The sequence below is a fragment of the Hemiscyllium ocellatum genome, chromosome 11, assembly GCF_020745735.1.
Source record: "Hemiscyllium ocellatum isolate sHemOce1 chromosome 11, sHemOce1.pat.X.cur, whole genome shotgun sequence".
NCBI classification, from domain to species: domain Eukaryota; kingdom Metazoa; phylum Chordata; class Chondrichthyes; order Orectolobiformes; family Hemiscylliidae; genus Hemiscyllium; species Hemiscyllium ocellatum.
The window spans coordinates 3,853,585-3,870,544 of NC_083411.1; the positions used below are offsets into that span (position 1 = coordinate 3,853,585).

A 16,960-nucleotide genomic window follows, 5' to 3' on the forward strand; every position below is an offset into this window, starting at 1 on the left:
TGTGAAGCACTTGTACGGTTAGCAGTGCTGTATCAGGGTCGGCCGTTGCATGAGTTTAGACAACTGAGAGGGGATCTGATTGAGACATATAAGATTATTAAAGGATTGGACACTCTGGAGGCAAGAAACATGTTTCTGTTGATGGGTGAGTCCCGAACCAGAGGACACAGCTTAAAAATGCGGGGTATTATTAAAAATACGGGGTAGACCATTTAGGACAGAGATGAGGAGAAACTTCTTCACCCAGAGAGTGGTGGCTGTGTGGAATGCTCTGCCCCAGAGGGCAGTGGAGGCCCAGTCTCTGGGTTCATTTAAGAAAGAGTTGGATAGAGCTCTCAAGGATAGTGGAATCAAGGGTTATGGAGATAAGGCAGGAACAGGATACTGATTAAGGATGATCAGCCAATATCATATTGAATGGTGGTACAGGCTCAAAGGGCAGAATGGCCTACTCCTGCATCTATTGTCTATTGTGTGGCAAATTCCGCAGCAACTCCATTTCCACATTTGCTGACAACACCACCATTGTTGGTCAGACCTCAAAAACTGATGGCCTCCCTTGATGTAACAGCCCTATTCACGTCAATAAACATCAGCCTGGCCAAAGAAACATGGTCCGCACTACTGGGTGAACCAAGGACACAAACGGCAGACAGCACCAACTTCATCAGCAAGAACAACATCCTCAAGCTGGTAGACCTGTGCCTCACAACCCACTTCACCTTCAATGATAAGACCTACAAACAAATCAATGGAACACCCATGGGATCACCAACTTCAGGCTAAGAAGCAGTAAAGCAGAGACTAGAACAAACAGCCCTCCCCACAATCTAGCCAAAACTTTGGGTCCACTATGGGGATGACACCTTTATCTTCACAATACAGAACAAATTAGATGAAACCTACCAGACCATCAACAACATCTATACTGGCATCAATTTCACAAAAGAGGAGGAGAACAACAACAGACCCCTTTCTAGATGTCACAGTGGAAGGAACAGTTAATGGAGACTTGCAGACTATGCCTACAGGGAAACAACACACACAGACCAGATACTCAACTACAGAAAAAAATCCCCACACCCACAAACGGAGCTGCATCAAGACATTATTTAAATAGGCCACAACACTGCAGCACCCAGGAACTATTAGCAGAAGAAAAATACCTATACAGCATATTCAAGAAGAACGGGTAACCAATAAACACAGTCCGCTGATTCTTAAACAGTAAACCCAAATAAGTAGGCACAACATGCCCAGAAACTTTAGTCACACTACCATATATCAAAGACATCTCGGAGATGACTACCAGACTAGAGTCATAGAGTCATAGAAATGTACAGCATGGAAACAGACCCTTCGATCCAACCCATCCATGCCGACCGGATATCCCAACCAATCTAATCCCACCTGCCAGCACTTGGCCCATATCCCTCCAAACTCTTTGTATTCATATACCCATCCAGATGCCTATTCAATGTTGCAATTGTACCAGCCTCCACCACTTCCTCCGGCAGCTCATTCCATACATGTACCACCCTCTGCGTGAAAACGTCTCCCCTTAGGTCTCTTTTATATCTTTCCCCTCTCACTCTAAACCTATGCCCTCTAGTTCTGGACTCCCTGACACCAGGGAAAAGACTTTGTCTATTTACCCTATCCATGCCTCTCATAATTTTGTAAACCTCTATAAGGTCACCCCTCAGCCTCCGACGCTCCAGGGAAAACAGCCTCAGCCTGTTCAGCCTCTCCCTGTAGCTCAAATCATCCAACCCTGGCAACATTCTTGTAAATCTTTTCATTTCCCTTTCAAGTTTCACAACATTTCATATTCTTGTACTAGCATTTGTGCACAAAAGATTACTAACTTGTATTAGAGCATAATGTCTTTTAAAATCTTCTCAATTACTGCTTCCAGCCCTGTTAAAGCTGGGCAAACTCACTGTTATTTAAGGTTATATACTTTGTTTGTTAGAAGTTGCCAAAGTTTAGAGGTTTCAATAAAAGGATTGTTCTTGATAAGTAAGTGAGCAAAATGTTGGTAAAAATCAGAAGGATGCTGTGAAACTTGAAAGTGTTCAGAAAAGATTTACAAGGATGTTGCCAGGGCTGGAGGGTTTGAGCTACAGGGAGAGGCTAAACAGGCTGGGGCTGTTTTTCCTGGATATCCAGCTCACTAGTTTGTAGTTCCTTGGCTTTTCCTTGCAGCCATTCTTAAATAATGACACAACATTAGCCATCCTCTGATTTTCTGACACCTCACCCGTGGATGCTGATGGTACAAATACATGTATTAGGAGCACTGCAATTTCGTCCCTAGCTTCCCGAAATGCCCTGGGAAACACTTGATCAGGTTGTGGGGACTTATCTACGTTTATATGCTCTCAGACCTCCAGCATCTCCTCATCTTTAATGAGGACTCTTTTCAAGACATCACTATTTACTTCCTTGAGTCCCTAGCTTCAATGTCTTTCTCCACAGTAAGTGCTACATGAAGTATTCGTTTAAGATCACATCCATCTCCTGTGGTTCCATAGATGGCTTTGTTGATCTTTAAGTGACCCTATTCTCTCTCTAGTTACTCTTTTGTCCTTAATAAACAAACAATCTCTTTGGATTCTCCTTTCTCTATCTGCCAAACCTATCTCATGTCCCCCCGATCCATAAAAGATAAAGTTGTTGACAATCTACATGCTAATGATTTTAGTAATTATTTCATAAACATTAGATGCCAGCAAGCCTCCAAAATGTCAAAAAATACAATTAATTTCCTAATTAATTCTTGTACTTAATCATTCTGCCTGACCCTACCGACTGGGTGAAAAAGTGAAAATTGTTAACACCAAAACAAGTAATTCCTGTTGTTATGATAAAGTAATAACTTATCATAACTTGTTTTTTGATTGTAATGGTCCACTGTATTTGTAACATACAGAAAAAGAATGGAATTACTCAGAGATGTAATCGCTCACTGTCATCCAGCATCCTTTCTGCATTTTAAGTGGAGAGCTGCCAGAACCATCCACATGGTTTTGTAGTAACAACTTGTCTTCAAGATCACAAAAGACAAGTTTTATTTGCTTCAAATCCAAAAAAAATCACTACTAACAGACAGATTTTTAAAATAGTGAAGAGTTTTGAAATAGTTATGGCGAGCAGGCAGGAAAATGGAGTTGAGGCTGAGATGAGATCAGCCATGATTGTATTGAATGGCGGAGCAGGCTCGAGGGGCTGAATAGCCTCCCCCTGTTCCTAGTTCTTATGCCTTTAAGAATTATTATGAATTTGCAACCAAGGTAAGTGACTAAATATTAAGCAATGGAGGAATACAATATTCATTAGTGTTGTGATTGATGAGTTTTAAATTGGAATTAACAAATGGCAAGCGTTGACAAATGTTTCTCATGGCATACTGCGTAATTTTGAGATTTGATGTTATTTCATATAATTCCATTCTTTTTCTGTATGTTACAAATACAGTGGACCATTACAATCAAAAAACAATCCTAGATTCCTATTATAGAAGAAAGCTGCAGAGAGTTGAGCAGATGGAGGCTATTTTGAAAATAGTGAATCATTATGTTTCTGCTTTAAGACTTTGAAAATTGCATATAAACATGTATCCTTTAGAAAATGATCTCCAAATGTTTCGATTTTTTTCCAATAAATTTTCTGCTATGTTCAACAATATCCTTCAGTTGATTTCTACCATTCACAATGATGAGAAATTCCTGAAATATATTTGGTTAATCCAAAGCTGGCTCTAGTGTATAAATGAAAAAGATATTCTGACTCAGATGCGTGAAATTCAATACCCTTGCTCATGTGAACCAGTTGAAAATAAATACATAAAATTGTATTTGAAGTGTTCCTTTGTAGAGATTCATAATGCTAATATAGCAGCTAGTGTCTGCGCTCTTGTCTCTTAGATATCATCTTTCGCTATGCTGTAAGGTGATTACAAGAGGTAAGAGTGACAGCCCTTGACATCAACCCAGCATTTAACTGAGTGTGGCATCAAGGATTCCTCACAAAACTGGAATCAATGGGAATCTGGGAGTAAACTCACTGCTGGATGGTCTCATTACCCTGCATATAGGAAGATGGTTCTAGTGGTTGGAGGTCGGTCATCTCGGCTCCAGGATATCTTTGCAGGAGTTCTTCAAGCGTCGTCCTAGGCCCAATCATCTTTAGCTGCTTCATCAATATCCTCCCCTCCAGCATAAAGGTTAGAAGTGGGGATGTTCGCCAATTATCGCACAATGTTCAGCACCATTCACAACTCCTTAGAAACAGAGGCAGTCCATGTTCAAATTCAATAAGATCTGGACAATATCCAGACTTGGGCTGAAAAGTAACAACCAACTGCACCACACAAATGCCAGGCAACAACCATCTCCAATAAGGTACAATCCACCTACTGCCCCTTGACACTCAATGATGTTGCCATCAGTGATTTCCTGCAATATCAATATTCTGTGAGTTACCATTGAACAGAAACTGAACTGGACCTGACATATAAATTAAAAGAAACAAGAGCAGCTCATGAACTATGAATACTATGGCATGTAATTCACTTCCTGACTCCCCAAACTTTGTCTACCATCTACAAGACACAAGTCAGGAGTGTGATGAAATAGTTCCCACTTGCCTGAATGAGTGAAGCTCCAACAACACACAAGAAGCTTAACTTTATCCAGGACAAAGCAGCCCACTTGATTGGCACCACATCACCACACCACCATTGTCATCCACTTCCTGTACCACAATATTTAGTAGCAGCAGTATTTACATTTACAAGGTGCACTGCAGAAGTTCATATGACTCGGCCAACATTGTCTATCTCATATGCTGCAGGCCAGGATGCCTCCCCGCAAGGCATGATACACTGGCGAGACCAAGTAGATGCTATAACAATGGATGAATGGAAACCGTGCAACAATCACCAGACAGGGGTGTTCCTTCCCAGTTGGAAAACACTTCAGTGATCAGGGACGTTTGGCCTCGGACCTTCGAGTGACCATCCTCCAAGGCAGACTTCAGGACAAGCAACAGAGTAGCCAAGCAGAGACTGACATCCAACTTCAGTATCCATGAGGATGGTCTCAACTGGGACCTTGAGTTTACACGACAGGTGACCCCACTGCACTATATTCTCTCTCTCTCCCTCACACAAACACACAGACCCTCTTTCACACACATACGCTCTCTCATATTCTCACAAATACATCCCCCACACTCATCCACGCACACACCCTCTCACAGGCTTATGACTCCATTGTGGAAGCCCAGCCCGAGCTTGCTGGCTTCTTGCGAACACCTGTCCGAGAACAGAGAACCACCACTTAATTAATAGCGTCAGCAGTACTGTCTTTATTCAAGTTTGCAAGTATACACGTATACAAACAAGCTTGGGAGCAGATCCACGCTAGCCCACGCCGGGTGCTAGTCCGTAGTTGCTCAGTTTTCGATTAGAAACATTGTCATTATATACAGAAATTCTTACGCCAGACAGTTTCCTGTGTCACGGGGTTATCACAAAGTACGTTAATCAAGTTATACTTAAATGTAATCAAGTTATATCTAAATGTAAAAGTACACATCAGGGATGCTCAGACATACAAACGCCAGCATTACCTCAAGTTAAGACATTAGCATTTTTCTGAAGATATGCTATTAGCACCTACTTTAGTTAAGACATCAGCATTGTTTGAAAGTTAGACATTTGGGCACCAGCATCCTTCTGGTAGCGGCCCCTTGACCTGGTGCTATGTACTATACTATTCTCGGCCATGTGGGAACGGGCTTGTCTATTCAGCTTATTTCAGGGAACCTTACAAGTTGCTGTGTTAGCAGTTTGTGTGTCGCTCAGCATGTCGGTCAGTATAGTCAATCCCCCACAAACATTGACCATTTTAACCGACACGCCAAGCGCCATTTTCTATATGGCTACTGGGTCTATCTTCACCTTATCACCATCACAACCACACACTTTACCAAGCTTTCACACACGCAAACACATACACTTTCACATGCACGCAAACTCACACACTCACATGTACACACTCACTCTCTCTCATGCATGCGCACACATGTACAAGTCTATGGGGTGAATTTGTATTTGCAAAATTAAATTTGCAGGTACATTCTATTTTGCTCAAAAATGCACAATCTGCAGGCAGTCAATACATGTAATATTTTGTAAACTGAACTTTGGAAATAGAATTAGTCTGACTCAAGATTGGGTTACAGATAGACTCTAACCTCACAGCTTGAATACATTGTTTGAGCTGAGATGTCACCTTTTGTTATGAAATATTGAGAAGGTCCACATAGAGTCATAGAGATGTACAGCATGGAAACAGACCCTTCGGTCCAACCGTCCATGCCGACCCATTTACCAGCACTTGGCCCATATCCCTCTAAACCCTTCCTACTCATATATCCTTTTAAATGCGGCTATCCCAGCCTCCACCACTTCCTCTGGCAGCTCATTCCACACACGCATCAACCCCTCCCCTCTCACCGTAAACCTATGTCCTCTTGTTCTGGACTCCCCAACTCAGGGAAAAGACTTTGTCTATTTATCCTATCCATGCCCCTCATGATTTTATAAACTTCTATAAGGTCACCCTTCAGCCTCTGATGCTCCAGGGAAAACAGCCGCAGCCTGTTCAGCCTCTCCCGATAGCTCAAATCCTCCAACCCTGGCAACATCCTTGTAAATCTTTTCTAAAACCTTTCAAGTTTCACAACATCTTTCCAATAGGAAGGAGACCAGAACTGCACGCAATATTCTAACAGTGGCCTAACCAATGTCCTGTACAGCCACAACATGACCTTCCTACTCCTGTACTAAGAACTCCTTGAAAGTGGAGTCGCAGGTAGATAGGATAGTGAAGAAGGTGTTTGGTATGCTTTCCTTTATCGATCAGAGTACTGAGTACAGGAGTTGGGAGGTCATGTTGCGGCTGTACAGGACATTGGTTCGGCCACTGTTGGAATATTGCATGCAATTCTGGTCTCCTTCCTATCGGGAAGATGTTGTGAAACTTGAAAGGGTTCAGAAAAGATTTACAAGGATGTTGCCAGGGTTGGAGGATTTGAGCTATAGGGAGAGGCTGAACAGGCTGTGGCTGTTTTCCCTGGAGTATCAGAGGCTGAGGGGTGACCTTATAGAGGTTTACAAAATTATGAGGGGCATGTATAGGATGAATAGACAATGTCTTTTCCCTGGGGTTAAGAACTAGAGGGCATAGGTTTAGGGTGAGAAGGGAAAGATATTAAAGAGACCTAAGGGGCAACATTTTCACACAGAGGGTGGTCCGTGTGTGGAATGAGCTGCCAGAGGAAGTGCTGGAATCTGGTACAATTGCAATATTCAAGAGGCATTTGGATGGGTATATGAATAGGAAGGATTTGGAGGGATATGGTCTGGGTGCTGGCAGGTGGGACTAGATTGTGTTGGGATATCTGGTCGGCATGGACGGGTTGGACTGAAGGGTCTGTTTCCATGCTGTACATCTCTATGACTCTGTGATTCTACTGCATTATAGGAGAACTATGTGTAAAGACAACATTTATTTGGAAGCACTAGCTTTCAGTGCATTGCTCCTTCATCCGGTAAGTGACTTAAAATAAGTTGTGGGATTTACATATTAATGAACCAAAATCTGCAACCCATTCTAAAAGATGAAAGACTTAACGATAATCCAAGTTTCAATATATCATTTTCATGACACTGTAATCGTTTGCTATAAATTCTGTGTGTTATGCTCCACAGCTACCTGATGAATGAGTAGCACTCCAAAAGCTAGTGCTTCCAAATAAACCTGTTCGACTATAATCTGGTATTATGTGATTTTTAACTCCAAAGGACAAGGACAGCAGATACAGTGGTGCCTCGGAATTCGACTTTAATTCATTTCAGGAGGCTGTTCAGATTGCGAAAAGTTTGGATTCCGAAACTATTTCCCCCATAAGAAATAATGGAAAGTGAATTATTCCATTTCTGGACCCAAAAAAAACATTTTCAAGACACTTTTAACTGCAAATACACATGGTTAAGGTAAAATAAGATGACCTAAATATTAAGTAATAATAATAAAAGCAAGAAATAAATGTACTAACATGAAAATAACTTCATTTACCTTAGTGAGGAGTGCTAATGGTGAACGCACTTATTTACTCTTCTTGGGTGCCATGGTGAATGCACGGGTGATAATTTAAAAAAACAGCACAAATCCAGGTGAAAGCACAAGGTAAACGAGTGATGGACACACAAGAGATGCTTTCACGATTACTTCCTGGGACGAACTGAACAAACCATGTGCAACCTGAACGGTACGTGGTGTTCAGAATATGAAAATGTGTTCGGATTTTAGGGCAAAATTTTCTCGAAATAATTATTCGGACTCCAATTTGTTCGAACAATAGGGCGTTCGGATTCCGGGGTCACCACTGTACATGGAAACACCACCACCTGCAAGTTCCCCTCCAAGCCATTCATCGTCAGTCAATAAATGCTAGGCAAACATATCGCACAAGTGAATAAAAATAATTGCTCTTACCCCGTAGACAGCAATGGCTCATTGAACAGGAAGGTTGTCGAGGGCAGGACAGTAGATGTAGTCTGTGTGGATCTCAGTAAGGCATTTGATAAGGTTCCACATGGTCAGCTGCTCTGCAAGGTCACCGTGGTTCCCTCCTCCCAATTACCACGACCTCTGTTGCCATGACTCCCCGTTACTATGACACATTACCATCTTCACCCCATTACCATGCCCCCGTTACCATGACACCCCTGTTACTATGACCCCCATTACCATGCCCCCTGTTACTGTGTCCGCCCAGTTACCAAACCCTTCTGTCATGACCATGCACCCTGTTCCCACCTCCCCTCATTACCATACCCATGCCCCCATTACCATGACCACCCTCCCCCCATTAGCATGCCCCCTCATTACTCCACCCCCATTACCATGACCTCCTCATTACCATGTCTGCCCCTTGTACATGACCCCATTACCATGAACCCCCTCCACCAGTTGCCATGCCCTGCCCCCAGTTGCCATGCCCTGCCCCCATTACCATGCCACCCCTAATTATCATGCCCCTCCTCGTTACCATGCTCCACCTTGTTACTCCGGTTGCCATTCCCCACACCCCCCCCCCCCCCGTTACCATGCAGCCCCCCACATTCCCATGCACACCCTGCCCCCCATTACCATGCCCACCTCCCCCCCAGCCCCTCGTTACCATGCACACCCCTCAGTTACCATGCCCCGTTACCATGCCCCCACATTATCATGCACACCCCACATTACCTTGCCCCCCGTTACCATGCACACCCCAGTTACCATGCGCCCCAATGTTACCATGCCCCCTGTTACTATGCCCCCCCCATGTTACCATGCACCCCAGTTACCATGCACACCCCCATTACCATGTACCCCCGATACCATGCCCCCTGTTACCAAACACTACCCTGTTACCATGAACCCCCCCCTTTACTATGCCCCCAGTTGCCATGCCCCCCGTTGCCATGCACCCCCCGTTGCCATGCACACCCCCCCGTTGCCATGCACACCCCCCCGTTGCCATGCACACACCCCCCCGTTGCCATGCACACCCCCCCGTTGCCATGCACACACCCCCCCAGTTGCCATGCACACACCCTCTGGTTGCCATGCCCCCCCGCGCGGTTGCCATGCGGCGCCCCCGGAAGTGTCGTCAGGCGGGTGTGCTGTGTGCTGCTCCGGGCCCTGATGATGGCTGAGTCTGCGGGAGCGGGGCAGGAGCGGGGCCCGGGCCCGGGCCCGGGGTTCCCTCTGCACGCGCTGATTCCCAAACAGGAGACCGGGGCCATGAGCTTCATCAGCCGCAGGCCTGAGTGTGACGGCCGCGGCACCGTGATCGCCATCCTGGACTCGGGGGTGGACCCGGGGGCGCCGGGCCTCCAGGTACCGGGGCGGGGGCAGTGAGGGGGGTGTACTCCCGGGGGCGGGGGGAGTGAGGGGGGTATACCCGGGGTCAGGGGGCGGGGGGAGTGAGGGGGGTATACCTGGGGGCGGGGGCAGTGGGGGGGGTGAGGGGGGTATACCCGGGGGAGGGGGGAGTGAGGAGTGAGGAGTGAGGGGGGTATACCCGGGGGAGGGGGGAGTGAGAGTGAGGGGGGGTATGCCCGGGGACAGAGGGGGGGGGAGTGAGGGGGTTACACCCGTGGGCAGGGTGAGGGGGTTACACCCTGGGGCAACAGCATCCGGGGCATGGTTGCGGGGGGCGGGGGCGCGAGTATGGATGGGGGGTGTTTGGGGTGTTTGGGAGAGTGTGGGTAGCCCAGGGGGCACCGGGGCTGCAGGTACCAGGGAGGGGGATGGTGGGGAGGGCAGACTAAGGGGTTACACCCTGTGGGTGCTGATTCGGGGGGAGGAGAGGGATGGAGATCTGGTGACGACTGTTCACCCTGTTTCCCCGTCCCCACATCCCTCCCTCCCATCCCTCCAACATTTGCCCCTATTCCCTCAGAAAGCCTGGCCTCCTCTCCCCTCTCGTCACTTCCCCTCGATTCTTCCCCCCCCCCCCCAAATTTCCTGCATCAGCATTAATCCCCCAAACGCAAAATAACCCTGACCCCAATAACTCCCTTCACCGTCCCCTGGCCGCCCGCCAATCCTGCTGCTAAACCCTCCGAAATCCATCCACACCCTATCTCCGATATCCCTTTCACAAAATACAAAAGGATCTCTTATCTAGGGTTACTGTTAGATTTAATATTTAACATTATGTTAATGTTGTGTTAGCAAAATGCAGCTGATCTTCCATTGGCTAATTACCATCAAGTTTATATATTTTATTTCAAATATATTCTTTATTCATAAAAATATATTTATATACATACCTTGGAGGTGCTGGATTGGGTTTAACAAAAGCAGAAGTCACGCAATACCAGTCTTGATAAAGGGGCAGGACTACATAACGTTGTGATTTCAAATAAATCTGTTGGACTATAACCTGGTGTTGAGAGTCTGGAAAAGCACAGCAGGTCAAGCAGCACCCGAGGAGCAGGAGAAATGACGTTTTGGGCATAAGCACAAGTTTTTCCAGCACCAGACTTTTAACTCTGATCAATAGCATCTGCAGTCCTCACTTTCTCCTATAACTTGGTGTTGTGTGACTTCTGACTTTATATACATGAATAGTTACTAAAGTAGTTCAATTCTATACAGCATCATATGTATAAACAAACTAACTCTATCCAGCAAACAAACCAACGACATTTCTGACTTGTACAAGATTAGATTTGCATATATTTGAGGGATTGAGAGGGTCCGATAACTGAAAGAGCCCCCGTTTAACTTTGATAGAAAGATCTTAAAGCCTGGTCTTTCTCCACTGCGCCTTGGCAGCAGCTGCCCCAAGTTGTAATGCATCCCTCAGCACATCGTCCTGGATCTTGAAATGTGCCTGTCTGGCCAAGGTCAACTCCTTGTTCTGGAAGACCAACAAGTTTCAGGCAGACCAAAGAGCGTCTTTCACTGAATTGATGGTCCTCCAGGCGCCGTTGATATTTGTCTTAGTGTGCTTCCCCGGGAACAGACGGTGGAGCAGAGTCCCACGTCACAGGGCTGCTCCGGATCAACCTCAATGAGAACCACACCAAATGTATGAGGAGGGAAAGAGTCAATTTGCATTTCTAAAGCAAGCATTCATAACTTTAGAACAGTCAAAAGCTCATTACAGCCAAGCTAGTACTTTTGAAACAGCGTGGGCCAAAGTGTGCTATACTTTTCTATGTTATATGAAACATTGTTAGGAAAAATAGCAGCAAAATTATGAATAGCAAGATTCCAGAAGAAAGTTTAGTGATGAAAATTAGCCAGGATATCCAGGAAAGTCTGATTTTTTTCATGTAGTGTCCTAGATTCTACCATCTTCAGCTGCTTCATCATTCATCCTCCCTCCATCATAAGGTCAGAAGTTTTTTCCAGCAACTTATGGTTTTTTTCTGATTCCCAGTATCCAGTTTTTTTATTTTGACTGGAGAAAGTCTCTTGCTCTTTCACAAACAGTTATAATGATCTCTCATGTCCACATGAGAAGGTAACAGGACATTGGTTTAATATTTCACTTAGAAGACAGCACCTTTAGCAGGGCAGCATTTATTCAGTTTTGGCACTGGGTCAATCAGAGATTATATATGTTCTGTGACCACTCTGTTCAGATATGCTGTAACATAGCTCTGGAGCAGGTGGGACTTATATCGGGATTCCAGGTGCAGTGATGAGACGTTGCTCCTGCACCGCAGAGGCCCTCTTTTATATTATATCAGGAAGTGTCTGAGTGAGATTCAAATCTACAACTTTCTGACTTCAGCAAAATGTCTGATTGATTGAATCAAGGCTGTCAGTGAGAGATTTACACTTGGGATTTTTGTGTTTCTACAGGGCATGTAATGGAAAATTGACAATTTAGTTGTTTAGACTTCACAGGATAAATTAACTGGGTTTATGAGCTACATCAGGCACACGAAAGATATGCACACCTGGTGTTAATGTCATTTACAAAATCATAGAATGATATGGTGCAGAATAAGGGCATTCAGCCATCTCCTCTGTACCCTTTGCTGCTATGGTGTTGGAATTCAGGGAGCAAACTTTAATAACTGTCTCTGCAAGTTTACATTGATGTTTTTCAAATAATTTCAACTCCAGTAATACTAGTACTTTTCTCCCTGTATATCGCAAGACAATAGAACACTTTTGATATTTTACCGATATCCTGGAAAATTCTGCAAAGCTCGTACCATCTTTTGTCAGACCATTGCAGTGATTGGTCCGACTAAATAAGATTTAAAACATTTTGTTCTTTCTAAGAAAAAATGAAATTTGAAGGGTCGCTGGACTCAAAATGTTAACTTTGCTTTCTCTGCACATTCTGTCAGCTTGCTGAATTTTTCCGGCATTTTTTGTTTGTTTCATCCAGCATCTGCAGTTTGTTATTTTGTTTAAATTCAGAGACAAGTTGCCACTGGTGAGGACATGTGCAAGATGCCAAATTGCATCCAATCACAACAATTTGTAGTGCCTTGGCCAATCAGAATCAACTTACCAACCAGTCAGTACCGTTTCCTTTGGAAGGGGTGGGAAGATGGAGGGATTCATATAACTCTCAGCTACTTACTGTCACTCTGCCTGTCTCTCTGTCTTATTCTTTAAGTACTCACATGCTTATTAGCACTCCCTTTGTCACAATCACTCACTATGTCTGTTAGAGATACTCCTCACACACTTTCTCTTTTCATTCGTTCATACAGTGTTGCACATACATATACTCTCACTCATTTTCTCTCTCACTCTGTCACACACAATCATTCTCACTTTCTTAGACTTGGTGGAAAAAGCTATTTGCAGCCTGCAGTAATTCCTGATGAAGGGCTCTGGCCCGAAACATCGATTCTCCTGCTCCTCGGATGCTACCTGACCTGCTGTGCATTTCCAGCACCACACTCTCGACTCTGATCTCCAACATCTGAGGTCCTCACTTTCTCCTGCAGTGTGACTGGATCTCTGACATCCAGGGCTTGAGGGAAGGAAGGAGCTGTTTTGCAGCCAGTTTACACCAGGAGATGGATATTGACAGGATGGGAAGGAGCCATTTCCAACCACTGGTTGAGGAAGTGATAGTAATCTCCAGCAGAGTGATCCAGGATACCAGGCAAGCATGAATAAAAAGAGGAACATTGTTGATTCTGGGCATCCCTATGTACCAATGGTTGATGTTCTTCAGAATAACAGCAGCCATTGATTGATAAGCTTGTAAATAGGGATGGTCTGTGGTGGTGACTGGCTCATCATGATTGACAGAACACTTGGCCAATGAGCTCCACTCCACTACTTATGACACGCAGCTGGTCCCTGTTGCCATTACAGGTTTAGGAGTCGCAAGTTCATCAGCCGCTCCCACTGGGGATCACATCCCATGGTTTGGGAAGCTTTCTTCCATGTATTTAATCCAGTGTGGTGAGACTTTTTGTGACAAATTAAGAAAGAGTTGTTGAAGGCTGGGTGAAGTCAACAGCTCTTGAAAAAGTTAAGTTGTAAACGTGCTGTTGATCGCTTTGTAATGCTCTGTGTTCATGCATTGAACACAGAGGGAGAGGTAATGGCCTCTGTACTTGGGGAGAGGATCCTAGTGCTGATCCAGAGCAAGTGAGTTGCCAATCAATGATTTGGCCTATTTATTTTTCTTGCCTCGCTGTGCCTGATTGCTGCTCTCTGACAAGTTGTGAAAGCGTGCATACAAAACCTTGCTAGGCTACTTCCCAAGTCTCGCAGGTGATTTATTTGCAGTTAATTTCTTCAGTGTTACTGTAATATTTTAAGGAAATGCTGGTAAAATTGTCTCTCATACCAATATCAAGTGTGTGGAGTTTAAAATGGAAGAGATGGTGGGAAGCTGGAGCTACATACTGATTGTGTGTCATGAGGATAGTGATGGAAACGCATTCAGGACTCATGGGAATATGACCTTACTCCATTGACCTATCTGACCTTTCTGTGAGTTATGAAGAGAAATTGCACAGACTGGATTATATTTTCTTGAATGGTCTGAGTGAAAAGTTTGAGTTGTAAGGTGAGAGCAGAAAAAGTTTCCTCTGGTGCTGTCCAAAACAAGAGGTTTTTAGCCTTCGGAGTAGTGTCAGGATGCATTTCTTCAAACGTGAAAGTAGAAATTTGGAACTCTCTCTCAAAAAGCTGCTGAGATTTGGGGTCGCTTGGAAATGTCAAAATTAACATAAATTGTTGATTAGTAATGGTGTTAAGGGTGAAGGTGTTAACAGATCAGTTGTGTTCTAATTGAGTACTGAGAAAGGTTTTCTGGGTAGAAATATTTCCTCCTCTTCCTGTGTGCCAGTTATTCAGCTGCCTGGTGTCAGACCTGCACTGAAATTCATTTTAGGTATCTACACTGAACTATTGAGAGATCTCAAAAAAAATTATTGGAGAAACTCCGGTCTGGTAGCATCTGTGGAGAAAGAAACTGTTAACTTAAATATGACTGTCCTTCACAACTTTGGAATGTTTTATTTTGGACATTTTGCTTTAAGAGTGGTGTTAAATGTAGAGCTCAGTTCTGTAAACATTGTACTCCTAATTATAGAATAAGACAGCAAAGGAGACTGTTTGTGCCATCACACCTAGGCCTGCTGTGAAAGAACTATTGTTAGTCCCATTCCTTGCTATTTCTCCAGAGCACTGCATATTTTTCTTTTTCAGTATTTATCCGTTTGAAGATTTTGGTTGAAGCTGGAGTGGGGGAGTCCAGAACTAGAGAGCATAGGTTTGGGGTGAGAGGGGAAAGATATAAAAGAGACCTAAGGGGCAACTTTTTCATGCAGACGGTGGTATGTGTATGGAATGAGCTGCCAGAGGATGTGGTAGAGGCTGGTACAATTGCAGCATATAAGAGTCATTTGGATGGGTATATGAATAGGAAGGGTTTGGAGGGATATGGGCTGAGATTGGATTGGAACAAGGACTAGGTTGGATTGGGATATCTGGTCGGCATGGACAGTTTGCTGTACATCTCTATGACTCTGAGTGAGATGACTGGTGGTGATTCTAGCCTGAGGGTCACCACATCTCAGGCGAGCAGCGAGGTAGGACCTTCATGGTGACCTCAGCTAGTGCTCAAATCGAACCCATGCTGTTGGAGTCACTCTATATCAGAATCCTACTGTCCAGCCAACTGAGCTAACTGACCCTCGAGCCATTACTTGAATGGCATGAATGTCACTTGTCACTTAATACCCTCAGGCTGACTGTTATCCTGGGCCTGCTAGACACTGGCACACTCTGCTTCAGTATCTGAAGTGTCACGGATGGTGCTGAACTCTGTAACCATCAGTGAACACTCTTATGCTGACCTTACAATGGAAGGACAGTCATTGATAAAGCAGCTGAAGGTAGTTGACCTCAGACACAACCCTTAAAACCTCCTGCAGCGATGTCCTGGAGGTGAGAAGACTAACCTTCAATAGCTGCATCCATTTCCTTTATGCCAGGTGTGATTCCAACCAGGTGGAAAGTTACCCCTCCACCCCCATGCCCCACCCCTCCAATTCTCACAGACTTTACACTTGCTTGAGCTCTGTGATACCGTACTGAGTCAGATGCTGCCATGATCTCGGGTACACAGATCTGCAGCTTGAGCCGTTTCACTTTTAATACCTGGCATTTGTCCAGTCTTCAATCCTTTTTTGGTAAGAACTAAGATTGAACTTGCTTCTGTTTTCATTGAGCTTAATAAAGTCTTGGGAGTATTCACAGTTTGTGGGGGTTTTTATTGAAAGGCTGTAGAGATTGTAAATGTGAAAACTTAGCGGTGTCTCTCATTCTAAAAGATGATCATAGCTGAGGCATTACTTTTCTCAAAGTTTTGTGAATCTGGAATTCACTGCCCCAGAGTGCAGCAGACACTGAATGAATTTGAGGAGGAGATAGGTTTCTTTTTAATTAGTAATGATTTGAAAGGTTATGGAGAACAGACAGCAATATGGAGTGATGAGATGAGATCAGCCATGATCATATTAAATAGTGGAGAAGGTTGGAGGGGCCAAATTGTCTATTCCTGCTCCGATATCTTTTGCGTTCATATTTTTAAGTTAGAAAATATTGTGTCAAAGCTACTCCACAAAGACTAGGATCTATCCTAAGACCTCAAAGTCAGTGATGATGCCCTTCACTTACAATACTGAACTCCACCAATCATTTCCCAAAAGCAACAACGTGTACATAAAACCTTTTGAAGTTGGACTGTATAAATGTTTTTGTTTCCTTTTGTTGAGAGACTATGGTTTGGACAGAGTCCAGAATGAATTAGATTTGATAATCGTCTACTGGAAAATGTGTTTTTTTTTCATTATCCCTTGAAGAAATAATTGGTAAGATCTAACTTC

General features: G+C 44.2%; 1 protein-coding gene across 1 annotated transcript in view; it reads left to right on the forward strand.

The window, feature by feature from the left end:
* The first annotated feature begins 9,745 nt into the window (after positions 1 to 9,745).
* The window catches only part of LOC132820352 (tripeptidyl-peptidase 2-like), a 123,123-nt gene continuing 115,908 nt past the window's right edge, over positions 9,746 to 16,960 (forward strand). Inside the window, exon 1 of the mRNA XM_060832395.1 lies at positions 9,746 to 9,962. Coding sequence (XP_060688378.1) covers positions 9,768 to 9,962 — 195 coding nt within the window. The 5' untranslated portion in view covers positions 9,746 to 9,767. The remainder of the gene's footprint in view (positions 9,963 to 16,960) is intronic.